The 14724-nt window shown below is 42.6% G+C and overlaps 1 protein-coding gene across 1 annotated transcript in view; it reads right to left on the bottom strand.

The window, feature by feature from the left end:
* Window positions 1–14724, bottom strand: part of NIBAN2 (niban apoptosis regulator 2) — a 105025-nt gene that overhangs the window by 11984 nt on the left and 78317 nt on the right. Inside the window, exons 6-13 of the mRNA XM_074211112.1 lie at window positions 8698–8813; window positions 6230–6334; window positions 5560–5722; window positions 3981–4168; window positions 3084–3239; window positions 2150–2266; window positions 1949–2056; window positions 580–691 (exon numbers count right to left, since the gene is read on the bottom strand). Of these exons, the coding sequence (XP_074067213.1) occupies window positions 580–691; window positions 1949–2056; window positions 2150–2266; window positions 3084–3239; window positions 3981–4168; window positions 5560–5722; window positions 6230–6334; window positions 8698–8813 (1065 nt within the window). The remainder of the gene's footprint in view (window positions 1–579; window positions 692–1948; window positions 2057–2149; window positions 2267–3083; window positions 3240–3980; window positions 4169–5559; window positions 5723–6229; window positions 6335–8697; window positions 8814–14724) is intronic.

The following is a 14724-nucleotide window of genomic DNA, read 5'->3' as shown; positions in this document are numbered from 1 at the left end:
AATAGAGGCTAAATAGTTGGGCAGGGTCATATGGCTAGTCATTGTCTGAAGCAGGATTGGAACTCAGGTCTTCTTGACCCACTGTCTTCTAAGACAGAAGATGAGACATTTACAACCATGAAAATTTCAAGAACAACATAAGATTTAACAGTTCAAGACAATAGTGGAAAAGATGTGGCAGTTGGTGACACAGGAATTGGCAGAGAGGGGATGAAGATGTTCAAGGCCACTCAAGGTGTGATACAGGAAGTGGGCTCAGGTTTCTACACATTAAGACAGTCCTCTTACTGCTCTGTCATTCTGCCTCCATGGCTTCATACCCCAGGACTAAGCTTACCCATCCTTAAATGGCTCATCTGACAACCCCAGTTGAGTTGGAAGTCATTACCTACAGTCCAGTAGTATTGGATAGTTCCAAACTCAAGACTTCTTTGCCAGGAAAACATAAACAGCCAGGAGCCTGTGTGTGTGTGTGTGTGTGTGTGTGTGTGTGTTTGTCTCACAGACACACCAACTGACCTGAGCCAATCCATTTAAAAGTTGCCCATTTGATCATCCCCAGCCAGCAGGGGCCCTTACCCTGCATGATGTCCTTCATGACTGTCTGTAATACGACCTCTTCATATGTGTTCTCCACTAGGATGAACCTGGCAAAGTCTTCAAAGATCAATTCCTGGAACCTGGGGAGTTCCTAGAGAGATGAAAAGGTGATAGTTCAAACTGTGGAAGAGGAACATAATGGAATTTTATTGCACCCTAAAGAATATGAAGAATTCAGAAAAACTTGGGAAGTCTTGGATGAATCAAAATGCAGTGAAACTAAGTGAAGAATCAATATCATGAAAACAACTATTAATACAATGAAATTTAATTAGTACTGAAAGACATGAGGTTGCTCAGATTAATGCAGTTACCAATTATGACTGCAGAGATCTGACAAAGATCTCTTGGCAGACTTGTAGTGGATTATTTGTAGAGAATGAGGCATACATCTTCTCAAGTTGATTACTTTGAATGGACGAAGGATTTGAAGGATATAATGAAGGATACAATGTCGGGAGAGGGTAGTGGGTAGAGGAATTATTGGGAAGAGATAGTGACAAAAGAAAAGAGCATCAATAAATATTAAAAAAGAAAGACATGAGATCAAGTCTATGCAGGGCCAGTCTGGTGGTTTGACTCAAACAGAGCTATCTTGGGGAAGCAGCATAGAGATGCCCTCAGGATTTCCAAAGAACACTTCCTTTGCTCCCTATCTGTCAGGCAAAACTTGTCACTGAGTAGGTATAGAGGAAGCCAACTGGGGACAGCATAGTCTATGGAAAAAGAAAAAGCCTTGGACTGGGAGTCTAGTCTTTCCTTTATGACCAATTTGCTCCATGACTTTGTGACTTCATTTCTGCAAGTCTCAATTTTTTCATCTAGAAAATAATGGCATTGAACTAAACCATCTTCAAGGTCCCTTTCCACTAACATCCTAAGATACTGTCAATCAATCATAGCAAATAATCTAAGATTTCATGATTTTATAATTTTAGCCATTAACAAGTTCAATGCCACAGCAATTTGGGAAATTGGGAAAAGAGAGTTAAGTGACCTTGGATAAATGATCTCCCCTCTCTGAGTCCATTTAACTCATTTTTTTTTTAAAGTGCAGAGTTTTGGGGTTTTTTTTAAGTTTTTGCTAGGCAATAGGGTTAAGTGGCTTGCCCAAGGCCACACAGCTGGGTAATTATTAAGTGTCTGAGACCAGATTTGAACCCAGGTACTCCTGACTCCAGGGCTGGTGCTTTATCCACTGCGCCACCTAGCCACCCCCATTTAACTCATTTTTAAAATGGAATTAACAAAATAATTACTAAAATACTTATATATCTTGAACTACTAGGAGATATTCAGATCCTCCCCACCAACATCTCCACCTAGGGTCCCTTGCTCAGGGTCTCACCGACTTGCAGGTGGGGGCCAGTTTCTTCAGCAGGAATGGGATGGTAATCTGCAACAAGGCTTCTCTGAAGAATTTCTTCCGTACTGTACTGCTATCATAATCGTACTTCTGTCAAGAGAGCAAGAGAGCACTGGTTAGGGTCAAGGGTAATGGGATGTGGGAGGATCTTTCACCAGGGCCCAGGTGGGAGCCTCATCTTACCTTCAGTACACGCTCCAGGATGCGCTGGATGGATTTGCATAGCTCTTCCTTGGTGGGCCCTTTCCCTAACTCCTGGTGCAGGAGTGTCTCAAAGGTATAGACAGCATTGTCCATTTGCTAAGGAGGGAAGCACAGAACCCATACAGAAGTTGTTATCTGAAATCATTGGACATCTCTCCTCACTGAGAAACCAGTCTTATTTAATCCTTAAATTCCCTGTCCTTGGCCCACTTTATCCATCCATGCCTTTCCTGGTAGTTTCCCTGATTTCCCTGAAGACTTAGCTCAAAGCCCACTTTTTATAATTTCTTCTCCTTTCAGATTACCTCCTGTCTACTCTGTCTATATTTTTCAGTACCTATGTTGTCTCCCCCATCAGAATGTAGGCTTCTAAAGGAATTTTTGGCCTCTCTTTGTATCCTTGGTGCTTAGCATTGTGACTGGCACAAAATAAGTAGCTAAGATATACTTGTTGAATAACTATGCATGTATAACCTACATTAGATTACTCTCTTGTCAAAGGCAGGAAGAAGAGAGAAGAGAAGGAGGGAGACAAACGTGGAACTTAAAACCTTACAAAAAATGATTGTGAAAAACTATCTTTCCACATAGTGTGTCTGTGAATAGGGGATAGGGATTGTTGCAAGGCAGGACAAGATTATAGTTTGGTTACATGTATTTATCTTTTTTTATCACTAGCTAATATAGCTATTTATTTCTCTTTCCTTTGTCCAGGGCAGATTCACTGGGCAGATCCAACAAATCAAAACCTGCAGGATCACAGTGTCTGGAGTAATTACCCCCAATTCTCTGGGGCAACATCTGGAGAGACATTCTGCTCTGACCCCTTCTATGTCTCTCTCCTGTTTTCTAAGGCTCAGAGGACAGAGAGGGAGAAGTTTGGGGGGTGGATTTGGGTCTCTGAGGCTCCTACCTCCCTCATGTGGATCTGGGCTCTCTGTTTGAACACAGATGCACTGGAGACATCAAATCGCTGCTGTAGCCCCTCGAGCTTCAGCTGGTCCATCTTCTCATAACAGCTTTGCATTTTGACGGGGTGGTACGCCAGCTGGGAAAGTTTCTCCATATACTGGGAAGGCAAAGATGCTCTGAGTGTGATACAGCATTTGTCTTCCCCAGGGCAGTATCTGATGTCCTCCACCATTCTGACTGAGACATCTGTGATGTCTGCTTAGCTTCAAAGTGTGATAGACACAAACCACCAGGATCCCACACAAGAGGAACCTGAACTCCCATCATGTCAGTGGAAAAGGCGGTAAGGTGTCACTGAAGATAAAATACTAGACCTAGAGTCATGAAGACCTGACTTCCCAACCTGCTTCAGGTACTTATTTAGTGTAGGATCGTGAGTCAGTCATGACTTGGGCTTGCCTCAGTTTCCTCATTTGTAAAATGGGAATAATAATAGAACCTACCTCCAGGCTTGTTGAGGATCAAATGAGATAAAATTTGTAAACCAAAAATGTCATTTAATTCTAGCTCTTTTAGCTTAGACACCATCTCTTTCAACTCTCATTTTATAGATGGGAAACTGTGGACCAAAGAACTGTCTTGTCTAAGGCCATTTCATAAGTTGGTAGCTGAGCCACAATTAGAATCTAGGTCTCATAATTCTTATTCTAATGCTTTTTTTTTTTTAACCACACCATAACTTTCCCTTAACCTCTTTCCACAGTCCCCTTCCCGGGATCTGTCATTCTTTATTAACAGTCTGTGTTCCAAGGCCTTTCCAATTTTGACATTCTTTATCTCTGTAATAGGTCACCCTGTTTGGTTATTTTTCAGTTATTTGGGCATTAAGGGCTTTTACCTCTCCAAGCTTATCGATTCCTCCCTCATTGATGACATTCAGGTTCATATCTGTGACCTCCTTGAAGAAGACATCCCGAACTTCAGTGAAGCCTTGGCTGGTAGGGATCATCAAGGCTTCCAGAATGGAGGGGATGTAAGGCTGAACATGGTTTCGGACACAGACCTCAGCTTTGGGGAGGATGAAAGCTAGACCAAGAAGAATGAGATGAGATTCAATCAAATGTCAGCATTAGAATGGAATGACAATGTCAAACCTGTATCCTCCCACCCAAGTCCCAGTAACCATCACTTCTTCTCACAGAACTACATTAAACAAGAGCATACATGAACTTATTTTTTAATTCTGATAATTTTATTTCTTGTTTTGTTTTGAGTTTTTTTTGCAAGGCAATGGGGGTTAAGTGGCTTGCCCAAGGCCACACAGCTAGGTAATTATTATGTGTCTGAGGCCAGATTTGAACTCAGGTACTCCTGACTCCAGGGCCGATGCTCTATCCACTGTGCCACCTAGCTGCCTCCTGATAATTGTATTTCAAAACAATTGATTTCCTTTGTAATCTTATGTATTTTATTTTATGCATTTAAAATGACTCTGAGAAGGGGCCCATGGGCTTCTCACTGCTCAAAAAGTCTATTACCCCAAACTGGTTAAGAACTCCTGGAATGGAGGAAATTGTTAAAGTCTGGGATTAAACACTACTAGGCAGTGGTGATATGTGTGTCCTGCTTTTCTTACTTCATTGGTAGATCTTGGAAAAGAACTAACTCAAGAAAATAAAGTGATTCTCCCCTCCCCCCTACAACTTGAAATGCTTTCCCACTGCCCTTCCAGCAATATCTTCCTTTGAATCCACTTCTCTCTCTGGGAAATCTTTCTTGAAGCTATTATCCACTCACTTCCTTTCTTAGCAATAAAAAGTCTCAAAGAGTAGTATGATTAGGTCCGGTCTTAGAGTCCCAGGACCTGAGACTACAGCTTTGCTACTTAAAACCTGTTTGAGGGGCAACTAGGTGGCACAATGGATAGAGCACCGGCCTTGGAGTCAGGAACACCTGAGTTCAAATCCGGCCTCAGACACTTAATAATTACCTAGTTGTGTAGCCTTGGGCAAGCCACTTAACCCCATTGCCTTGCAAAAAAAAAAAAACAACAACCTGTTTGACTGTGGGCAAATCATTCCACCTCCTGGTTCTCATGTTCCTCTTCTTTAAAATGAGGATGTTCAACCAGGTGGAGATGCCTTGCAGCTCAAGATTCCTGGTCCTAAGACTAGATTCTGAAGATCTATTCAAAAGGCTTCAGGATTTTCAGGGTATGGAACCGCTATAAAATTAAGAATTACAAGAATTACATCAAAGTACCCATGGTAGCTACAAGTAAACTCACAAAAATGATCAGATTTTCAAAATTCAGAACTAAATGTTTCAGGATTTCATTTTTGCATCTATCACACTGCTAGTGCTTTGGCAATGGGTCCCTAAGCTACAGACTTGGAGAACAGCAAGGGTGGAGTGAGGGGGACGTCTGTGTATGACTGAGGGGCTCACAGCAGTCCTGTCCTCCCAACCTACTGTACCTCGGATTTTGCTAGCCAAATGCTCTTTGGAGGTAATGATCTGGTCCATATCTGTGCGGATGATGCTCTCCATGGCTGGCCGGGCCATCTCACATTTGGAGGCCATAGTCTGAAAGTGGGCTTGAGTCTGCTCATAGACCATCCTGTACACGGCATCTGAGATCTATGGGAACAAAAGAACAATCAGTTTTACTCTCCAAGGACTGCCTTAGGGAGGTTCCTTTTTCCTTCTTCTGCACAGAGGTGAGGGTGGTCTCTGATTTATACAGAGAATCCCTCTTGGGCTCATGACACCTTGTTCCTAAAGGAGCCCACAGAGCTGTGCTCTGCATCATTCATCTCTTCATATCATCATGCAATCCTAGATACTCTAGGGTGAAGGGACCCAACAAAGATTAGGCCTTGTACCTCTAGGGGTTCATTATGGGATTAGGCTAAGTTCTCATAGCACAAAGCCCCAATCAATATAGCAACAGGCTCCTAGGTTGGAGGAAATGCAACAGTCAGGATTAAAGCTCCACCAGGGCAAGAAGGGTTCAGGGTTTGAAATAAATGTTAAATTTTCACTATTTGAAGGTGAGAAAGGCCTTTAGAGAGCTCCTCAATAGTCATATTCAGAGAGACAAGCCTACAGATGCCACTTCAAGGCTATCACTTGCTTTGTGCCCACCTGAATCCATTGCCTTTGTCTCTCCTGGGGTTTGCCTTTCATCCGGGGGCTTATCGCATTCTTCAGTTCAGGACCCAGTTCCTCCATCACCAGATTACTCAAGATCTGCATAGAGAGAGGCAAAGACCCAGACAGACAGACAAAAAGAAAAAGATGATCAGACATCCTCAAAGTGATGCTTCTTAGCTTTCAAGTCTTCTCACCCTTTATTCTCTTCCACATCAGGCAGAATTCATCAACATCTACCTTCCTGCTATTCTTACACATGATACTTCCATTTTCTGACTGAATATCTTTGTACTGTCCCCCATGCTGGGATGTTCTCCTTCTATATTCTCACTTACTGGCTTCACTGCTTCCTTTAAGACTCATGAAGTCCACCTTTTTGCAGGAGGTCTTTTCTGGTCTCCCTCAATCCTAGTGCCTTCTCTCTGAGATTTCCTTCTGTCTACTTTGTAGATATGGGCAGCTAGGTGGCACAGTAGATAATGTGTCAGGTTTGGATTAAGGAAGACTCCTTTTCCTGTGTTGCCTCAGACAATTGCTTACAGGATGTATGACCCTGGGCAAGTCACTTAACCTTGTTTGTAGCTAGGTGGTATAGTAGATAGATCACTGTGCTTGGAATCAGGAAGATTCATCTCACTCAGTTCAAACCCAGCATCAGAAACTTATTGGCTGTATGACTCTGGCCAAGTCATTTAACTCTGGCTTGGTTTCCTTATTTGTAGAATGAATTGGAGAAGGAAACAGCAAACTACTCCGGTGTCTTCACCAAGAAAATTCCAAATGGAGTCACAAAGAATCCGACATGATTAAAATGACTGAACAACAACTTTGTAGATATCTTGTATATATATTATTTGCTATTTGTATGTTGTCTCCCCATTAAAATGTGAATCCTTTGAGAGCAAGGACTATTTATTTTGATCTTTCTTTGTATCATCAGGATCCAGTCTGCCACATATTTTGCATTTAATAAATGCAATGGGGAAGCTAGGTGGCTCAGTGAATAGAATACCAGCCCTGGAGTCAGGAGGAACTTAGTTCAAATAAAGTCAGACACTAATAATTACCTGTGACCTTGGGTAAGTCACTTAATCCCATTTCAAAAACCAAAAAATTTTAAAAAATTTAAAAAAATATATATGTTTTATGACTGAAGCTCAACTTGACTTGCTGAACTGGAAATATAAGAGGTCCTAGCTGGATCCATCACCAAACATTTAGTGCAGTTCAATCATTCCATTTGCTCTAACTCTTCATGACCTCACATTTGAGGATTTCTAGGCAGAGATGCTGGAGTGGTTTGGCATTTCCTTCTCCAGCTCATTTAACAGATGAGGAAATGGAGGTAGACAGGCTTATGTGACTTGCTCAGAGTCGCACAAATAATGTCTGAGACTGGAATTGAACTCAAGTCTTCCTGACTCCAGGCCCAGTGCTCTGTCCACTGAGCCATCCAGCAGTCCTAATTATATAAAGATGTCACTTCCTTCTCAAAAAATCTCCTATGGCTTCCCACTACATTCTGCCTTTCTAGCCTCCTCTCACATGCTTCCCTCTCATGTATCATACAATCACATAATTTTAGATTTGGGAGGAACCTCAACAACTCTCTATTTCCATTACCTGAAAAAGGAGAATCACAATGACAGCAGCTTATGCAATCAAAGGTCACCACCTCCACTTGAAGACCAGCCCAGAAAGGGACTTCTCTCCTCCTCACCCCACCCCCCATCCAAAGCAGCCCATCTGACCCCAGACAGCTCTAGATCATTAGAGAGTGTCTCCTGATATCCAACCTGAATCTGCCTCGTGGTGACCTGCCCCAATTCATTGCTTTTGGCTTTCCCCTCTGGGGCCAAATAGAACCATTATGATTCTGTTTCTACTTGACAAGCCTTTCAAATCTTGAAGACAGTGATCTTGTCCTCCCAGAGTCCTTGCCAGGCTCCATATCCCCATTCCCAAGATCTCCAGGACACTAGGCAATCCTGGCTACCTGCCTTTGGTTGCCTTTCCTAACCTCCATTCCCCCAAAATGCACAGAAGGGACCCAGATGTGGTCTGAGTAGGGCAGAGAAAGATGTGACTAGCACCTCTTAGACTTTTCTTGATGCATCCCAGGACCACAAACACACCTTTGGACCACACAGGCCAGTGCAGCACCCAGGCCTTCAGACAAGCAATACCTCCCCGGACTTGGGCTTGTGTAGTTTAAGGCTTTGAACTCCAGACTTTACATTCACCACCTATAATTCTTAATAGATTTGACCCAATGTGCTACCCCTTGCTGACATCCAATGTGTTTGAACTATTCCTTCTAGTTTGGTGTCTTCTGCAAACTCCAACTGCCACCTCCTCTATGGCTTTTGTGCAGGTTAATAACATAATAATAATAGCTGGTGCAAATGTAAAGACAGTCTCACATCCTGCCTACCCCCAAGATCTCTCCTGGGCCTTACCTGCACCTCGTTTCCACAGAGCATCTCCCAAGTACCATACTGTTCCTTTGACTGACGGTACATGCGGATGGCATCAGTGAATGCTGGGCCCTCAACCTTGGAATCCTCGGGAATGCCTGTCCAAGAGAGAGAGGTCATCTCAGAATAGCCCAGCATCTCCTCTATAGGCTTAGAGATCACAAGAGTGGGATTGAGAGTTGGTCCAGATTCAGCCCGGATTCTGGTCTGAGTCAGTGAAAGAAAGAGTCTTGTAGAACCACTTCTTTTTCCCTCTATCACACTTCAGTCACCAGGCTTAGAGCCTCAAGTTATCTTAATTCCTCCCTTCTCTCTATGCTACCACAGTGAGTTAGTCCCTTAGTCCTATAAATTCTTTTGCAATCTTTTCTGTCTGTTTCCTGTTTTCTAAGCTCCCATGGCATGGAACTGCTACCCTGGTTCTAGACTTCTTTACCTTTTATTAAAATAATCTCCTAATTGGCATCTCTGCCTGAGGTTTCTCCTGCCTTCATCCAGGTGTACCTTCCCTAAAGTTCCCAAGGAGTCATGTACTTCCCTGCTCTAACATCTTCAGGAGTCCCCCCACTGTTTATGGGAAAAAGTTTGAACTCCAAAGGACATTCAAGGCTCTCCATAATCTGGCACTGACTTACTTTTCCCAAATTTCTCTTTCTCCCTGCTACCTAACCCTCCATACCAGAATGGTATGTGCCAAATTCCAAAGGCACCTTTGCTCATCTCATCCTCTCCTACTTCAGAGGTTTCCCTCTGCATCTTTTCTTCATGAAATCCTATTCATCCTTCAATCCCATTACTTACATGAAGACTTCCTGATCTTCTTTCTATCTAGCTCACACTGACCCCCCCCCTTTCTCCTTTCATCTGGGGTTAAAGTGTTTATTATCTCAAATTTCTGTTGCTTGTATCACTGAATCATTTAGCATTTATTATGGGCCTGCTTTGTGCCAACATGTGGTTCATAGCATAAGCAAAGGGAGTGGGGAAGATGAAGGAGAGGCAGAGGGATGGTCTTTCAGGTTCAACCTGGATTGTAGTCTGCACATGATTGGCCTCCATGATAGGTCCATCCCTTCTATATTCCAGCTCTGCCTTCTGAATTCTAACTTCTACTCTGTTGTTGTTTTTCCTTCATTCTCCAAGAGGACCATGACATCAGGGAGGTGTTGCCATGAGGTACAAGCAAATTGAATTTAAGTGAGGGAGTACTGTGCAAAGTCACCAGCCTCGATTTGTCCTCCAGAGCCAACTGAGTCCAATGATCAGATATGAATCAGGATGACTAGAGATGGTTTGGATGCAATGGGAGACCGTGGCCTTTTTATCAGGTCTCAGTTTGACTGAGGCAGCACCCATTTAGTGATTATACTTTAAAGACCAACTGAAGAGCTAGGCAGCCTTCCCTATTTCCAACTAATTTCAGCAAGTAAGTCATTATTTTTCCTCCCTCAGGGCTCAGTTCGCTCCTTGCTTATGCTCTTCCAACATTAATACCTTATTGACTAATATGGAAATAAGTTTTACATGACTGCATATTTATATGTATATATATATAAAATTTAAAATTCTTACCTTTTTAGGGAGGGGAGAGGGAGAAAATTTGGAACTCAAAATTGTCTTTAAATGAATGTTAAAATTGTTTTTACATGTGAATGGAAAATTTCTATTAACAACATTACTATATTATTCATTTTGTCTATATGTATGATTTCATCAGTATAGGGAACTTCTGGTAAAGAAACCCCATCCCTACCAACGCAAAATGCAATTTATAGTCTTAGAAAGTTGTCAGGGGACACTGAGAGGTTATCCAATTATCCAGAATCATACAGTTTGCATATCTCAGAAGTGGGATTTAAACCCAGATAGTCCTAGTTTTAATATTGGCTCTTTATTCCCTATACTACATTTCAGAAAATTTTTTGTCATTGTTAGTATATGCGTTGGAACTATAGTTATCTTGCATGTATCATACCCTGCCCCCCAAAGATGGGAAGCTCCACGAGGGCAAGGACCATGTCTTATGTGGAGTCGGGAAAACCTGAGTTTAAATCAACCTCTTAACACATAACTAGCTCTGTGATCTCAGCCATGCCACTTAAACTCTATGTGCCTCAGTTCCCTTGTCTGTAAAATGAAGATATGTACTATTGTACAGGGTTGTTGTGAGGATAAAATGACCTAAAGTGTTATAAAATGCTTTGCAAAGCCTGGACTACTATCTCAATGCCAGCTACTACTACTATCTAAAGCTTTTATTTCCCACCAGTGTCTAGAGCACAGACATAATACCAAGATATGACCAAGGTAATGGAAGTAGACATGGAAAGCAGGATTCAGATACAAAAGATTGAAAAAGAACTGATATAACTTGGCAACTAACTAGATATGACAGGAAAGTGAGCAAGAAGGAGTCCAACACAGCTTGGGGCTCCCAGCCTAGTGACTGGGAGTGTTCTGGATCCCTGAGCAGAACTAGGGAAGGGCAGGAGACACAGGAGGTGCCTGATGAACTGGGTACCAAATGGCAAAGACACGCTCTCCCCTCCTTCCCTGTCCACAAAGAGAACAGAGAGCCTCCAGTGGCAAGTCTGCTGCCCAAAATGATTGAGCCGGTCAATCATTTGACAACCTTCTTTTTCCCATCAGGAAGGGAATCCTGGGCTGAAGTCTAAGAAACCTAAGAGGACAGGAAAGACAGGAAGTTGCCAAACCCAACCGAGGGGAGAGAGAGTGGTTAAAAAGAAAAACCAAATAAAGCCAAGGCTGAGTCATCACCAACACATGGTCTAGAGAGCCACATGCAAAAGGAACGAGAGAAAAAGGGGAAACATGCATTGTGTTTCAGAAACCTCAACTCCCACTGAAATGAATGCAAAGTGATTCAACACCCCCACTATTATCATCATCACCCCAGCTTAAAAAAGATCCCCTGAACTCTGGAGGCTTTGATTACCTGCTTCCCACCATCTTCACTTCCCAAAAGGATCCTCTCTAGCTGTTCCTCCCCCAACCTTCCCATCCCCCATGGAAACAGCACAGCAGCAGGAGGCTGACTGAGCCCAGCTGTGCTGGCAGGGAACAGCTGGATTTCTGTACTGTGGGAACCACCAGCTCGAAAAGGTTCAGGAGTGGGCGAGCTGGCATCCCTGGCCAGGCAGCAGAGTCCCAGATGCCCCAGGCCCTTGGCCAGGCACAGTAGAGGGGTGTGGGGCAGGGATGGGAGGAAACACTGCTGGGGATGGGGGTGCTGGACAACCCCTTGTCTCTACCTTATTATTCAGTTGGTAGAAGGGAGAGAAGCAAGTGAGCTGGGTGGCAAAAATAATATTAATATCAGCAATAAACAAAATGATTTACCTGTACTATTTAGTTTGCTAGATAGACCTGGGGTTCTTGGTTCATTAAATAATCCAGATTCCAAAACAGAGGAGGTGGAAAGATCCATTCTGTCCCCTTCTCCCCAAGGTTTGCTTTAGGTTCAGTCAAGATGTTGGCTATCTCCCTTCTCTCATTCAAGTATAATCTGCCTCTGAGTGCTGGGAGTGAGGGATAGTCAACTCTCAGGAGAGTCCCAACCCCCAAACCCCAGTCCAGATGCAACAAACTCTTCTCAGAACTCCTTTGGTTCAGTAGCAGGAAGAAAGCTTGTGTTCTACAAAGGAGATCTGGTCAGTTCCCTGTCAATGCAGTTTCATTAAGAAAAGCTGCAAGATAGGGTATAAATGAATTCTGAATCAAGAGTCAAAAGACCCAGATCCTGGCTCTGCCATTAACTTGTTTTAGGACCTTGGACAAGACACCTGACCTCCAATACTCAGTTTCCACATTTAGAAAAACAAGGAAGTTAGACGGAGGGATCCTAAGAATCCCTGCCACACATACTTTTCCTAAGACTGGAAAAGTGTGCAACCTATGGGCTGGGGCCACCCCTAAAGTCCAATGGTTTATTGGAAGTGAGAATCAAAATCCCAAATCTGAGGGGATGGGGAAAAGAGGTACTTGGTTAAAGATGTAAGATTTTAATTAGGCCAATGAAATGTTGCCTGCATATTAAAGGAGTTCTTTTCCACGTGAACCTGTAATTTTATTGCTGTAGCAAATTCTTCTGAAGAAATTCTATCAATGTAGATCTGCAACTGTTCTGTAACTTAATGGTCTTGGAGAGTTACCTGGGCTCACAGTGGTTAAATGACTTGCCCAGAACCACACAACTAATCTTAGTATGTGAGATGCAGTAAATAAGCTCAGGTCTTCCTGACTCTTGGGTAGGCTTCCTAGCCCCTAGGTCAGTCATGTAGCTTCTCACAAATCCATACATTTAAATTCAATTCAATTTAATTTTAAAAAATCAGAGAAAACATGCAACAATCCATCCAATAGCTGAAGGCAGTATAAGATGGGAGTCCTAGGCTTCTCCCCAAATCAGGAAGAGTCCTGGGGATAAGGGGACATTAAGGGTATCACATAAGCCTCCCAGTTTACCTGGAGCTTATAAAGATATAAGGCAGTGGCTTACTGGTGATTTGATTCTTTACCTCCCTTGTCCCCCTAGTGACAGATAAGGGGTCGTCTTCTTTACCCTCCCCAAATTTGTCTCATTCCTGTCCTACTGGCAAAGGGAATGAAAAATATATACAGTATCCTTCTTTATAGCTCAATAACTACAATATATTCCTCCTCTTAGACTCTGTTTAGGCCTCTGAGAAGTAAGTGAATGACTCCATCTTATTATCTTTTAGGGGGGTTTTTTTAGATTTTTTTTTTTGTAAGGCAAGTGGCTTGCCCAAGGCCACACAGCTAAGTAATTATTAAGTGTCTGAGGCTGGATTTGAACTCAGGTACTTCTGACTCCAGGGCCAGTGTTCTATCCACTGTGCCACCTAGCCGCTCCCCCATCTTATTTTTTTTTTTGCAAGGCAAATGGGGTTAAGTGGCTTGCCCAAGGCCACACAGCTAAGTAATTATTAAGTGTCTGTGGTCGCATTTGAACCCACATACTCCAAGGCCAGTGCTCTATCCACTGTGCCACCTAGCCCCATCTTATTATTTTTTTAAAGTTTTATTGATGTCCTAGACATTTCCCAACAAAGGCTGTTCTCCATGAATCTCTACTGAACTGCACTTATTTTTTCCTTTTTATATTTTGTTTTTCTCCCAGTTACATGTAAAAACAATTTTTGACATTTGTTTTCTTTTAAATTTTGAGTTCCAATTTTTCTTCCTTCATTGAAAAGGCAAACAATTTGATATAGGTTATACATGTGCAGTCATACAAAACATACTTCCATGTTAGTCACTGAACAACAAATCAATGGTCAAAGAAAAAGTTAAGCAAAATTGATTGAGGAAATGCTCCTAATCTAAGCAGAGTAATTGAAGGGAAGCACTGCCAGAGAAGGAGAGAGATTTAAGACTGAGGTATGTTATTGGTGTGTTGTCTCTGACTGTGAGCTGGGCACAAAAGAGAACAAAGGGGGCGGCTAGGTGGCGCAGTGCTTTGCAGTGGATAAAGCACCGGCCCTGGAGTCAGGAGTACCTGGGTTCAAATCCGGTCTCAGACACTTATTAATTACCTAGCTGTGTGGCCTTAGGCAAGCCACTTAACCCCGTTTGCCTTGCAAAAAAAAAAAAAGACTAAAAAAAAGAGAACAAAGAAAGTGCATGAGAGAGAGATAGAGACAGAAACTAGAGATTGAGACAGAAAGAGAAACAGAGGAAGAACTCTGGGTGTGTGTGTGTGTGTGTGTGTGTGTGTGTGTGAGAGAGAGAGAGAGAGAGAGAGAGAGAGTTTAGAATAGAATGCAAACTGGTCTGATTTCTCTTTTACTAAATATAATTTCTCCATTCTTTCCTTCAAGGATAGCCCACACTTCTAGACCAGGGATTCTTAAACCTAGTTTCCCGGTGAAGCTTTCCCACAAGGAATATACAGATTTCAGGACATTCTGTGAACTTGGATGGGAAAAAATTATTTTTATTTACATAAAATTGGTTTCTTTTGCAGTT

This window comes from Macrotis lagotis, chromosome 1 (genome assembly GCF_037893015.1).
Source record: "Macrotis lagotis isolate mMagLag1 chromosome 1, bilby.v1.9.chrom.fasta, whole genome shotgun sequence".
In the NCBI taxonomy this organism is placed as follows: domain Eukaryota; kingdom Metazoa; phylum Chordata; class Mammalia; order Peramelemorphia; family Peramelidae; genus Macrotis; species Macrotis lagotis.
The sequence above is the reverse complement of the archived record's forward strand: the minus strand, read 5'-3'. Positions and strand labels throughout refer to the sequence as shown.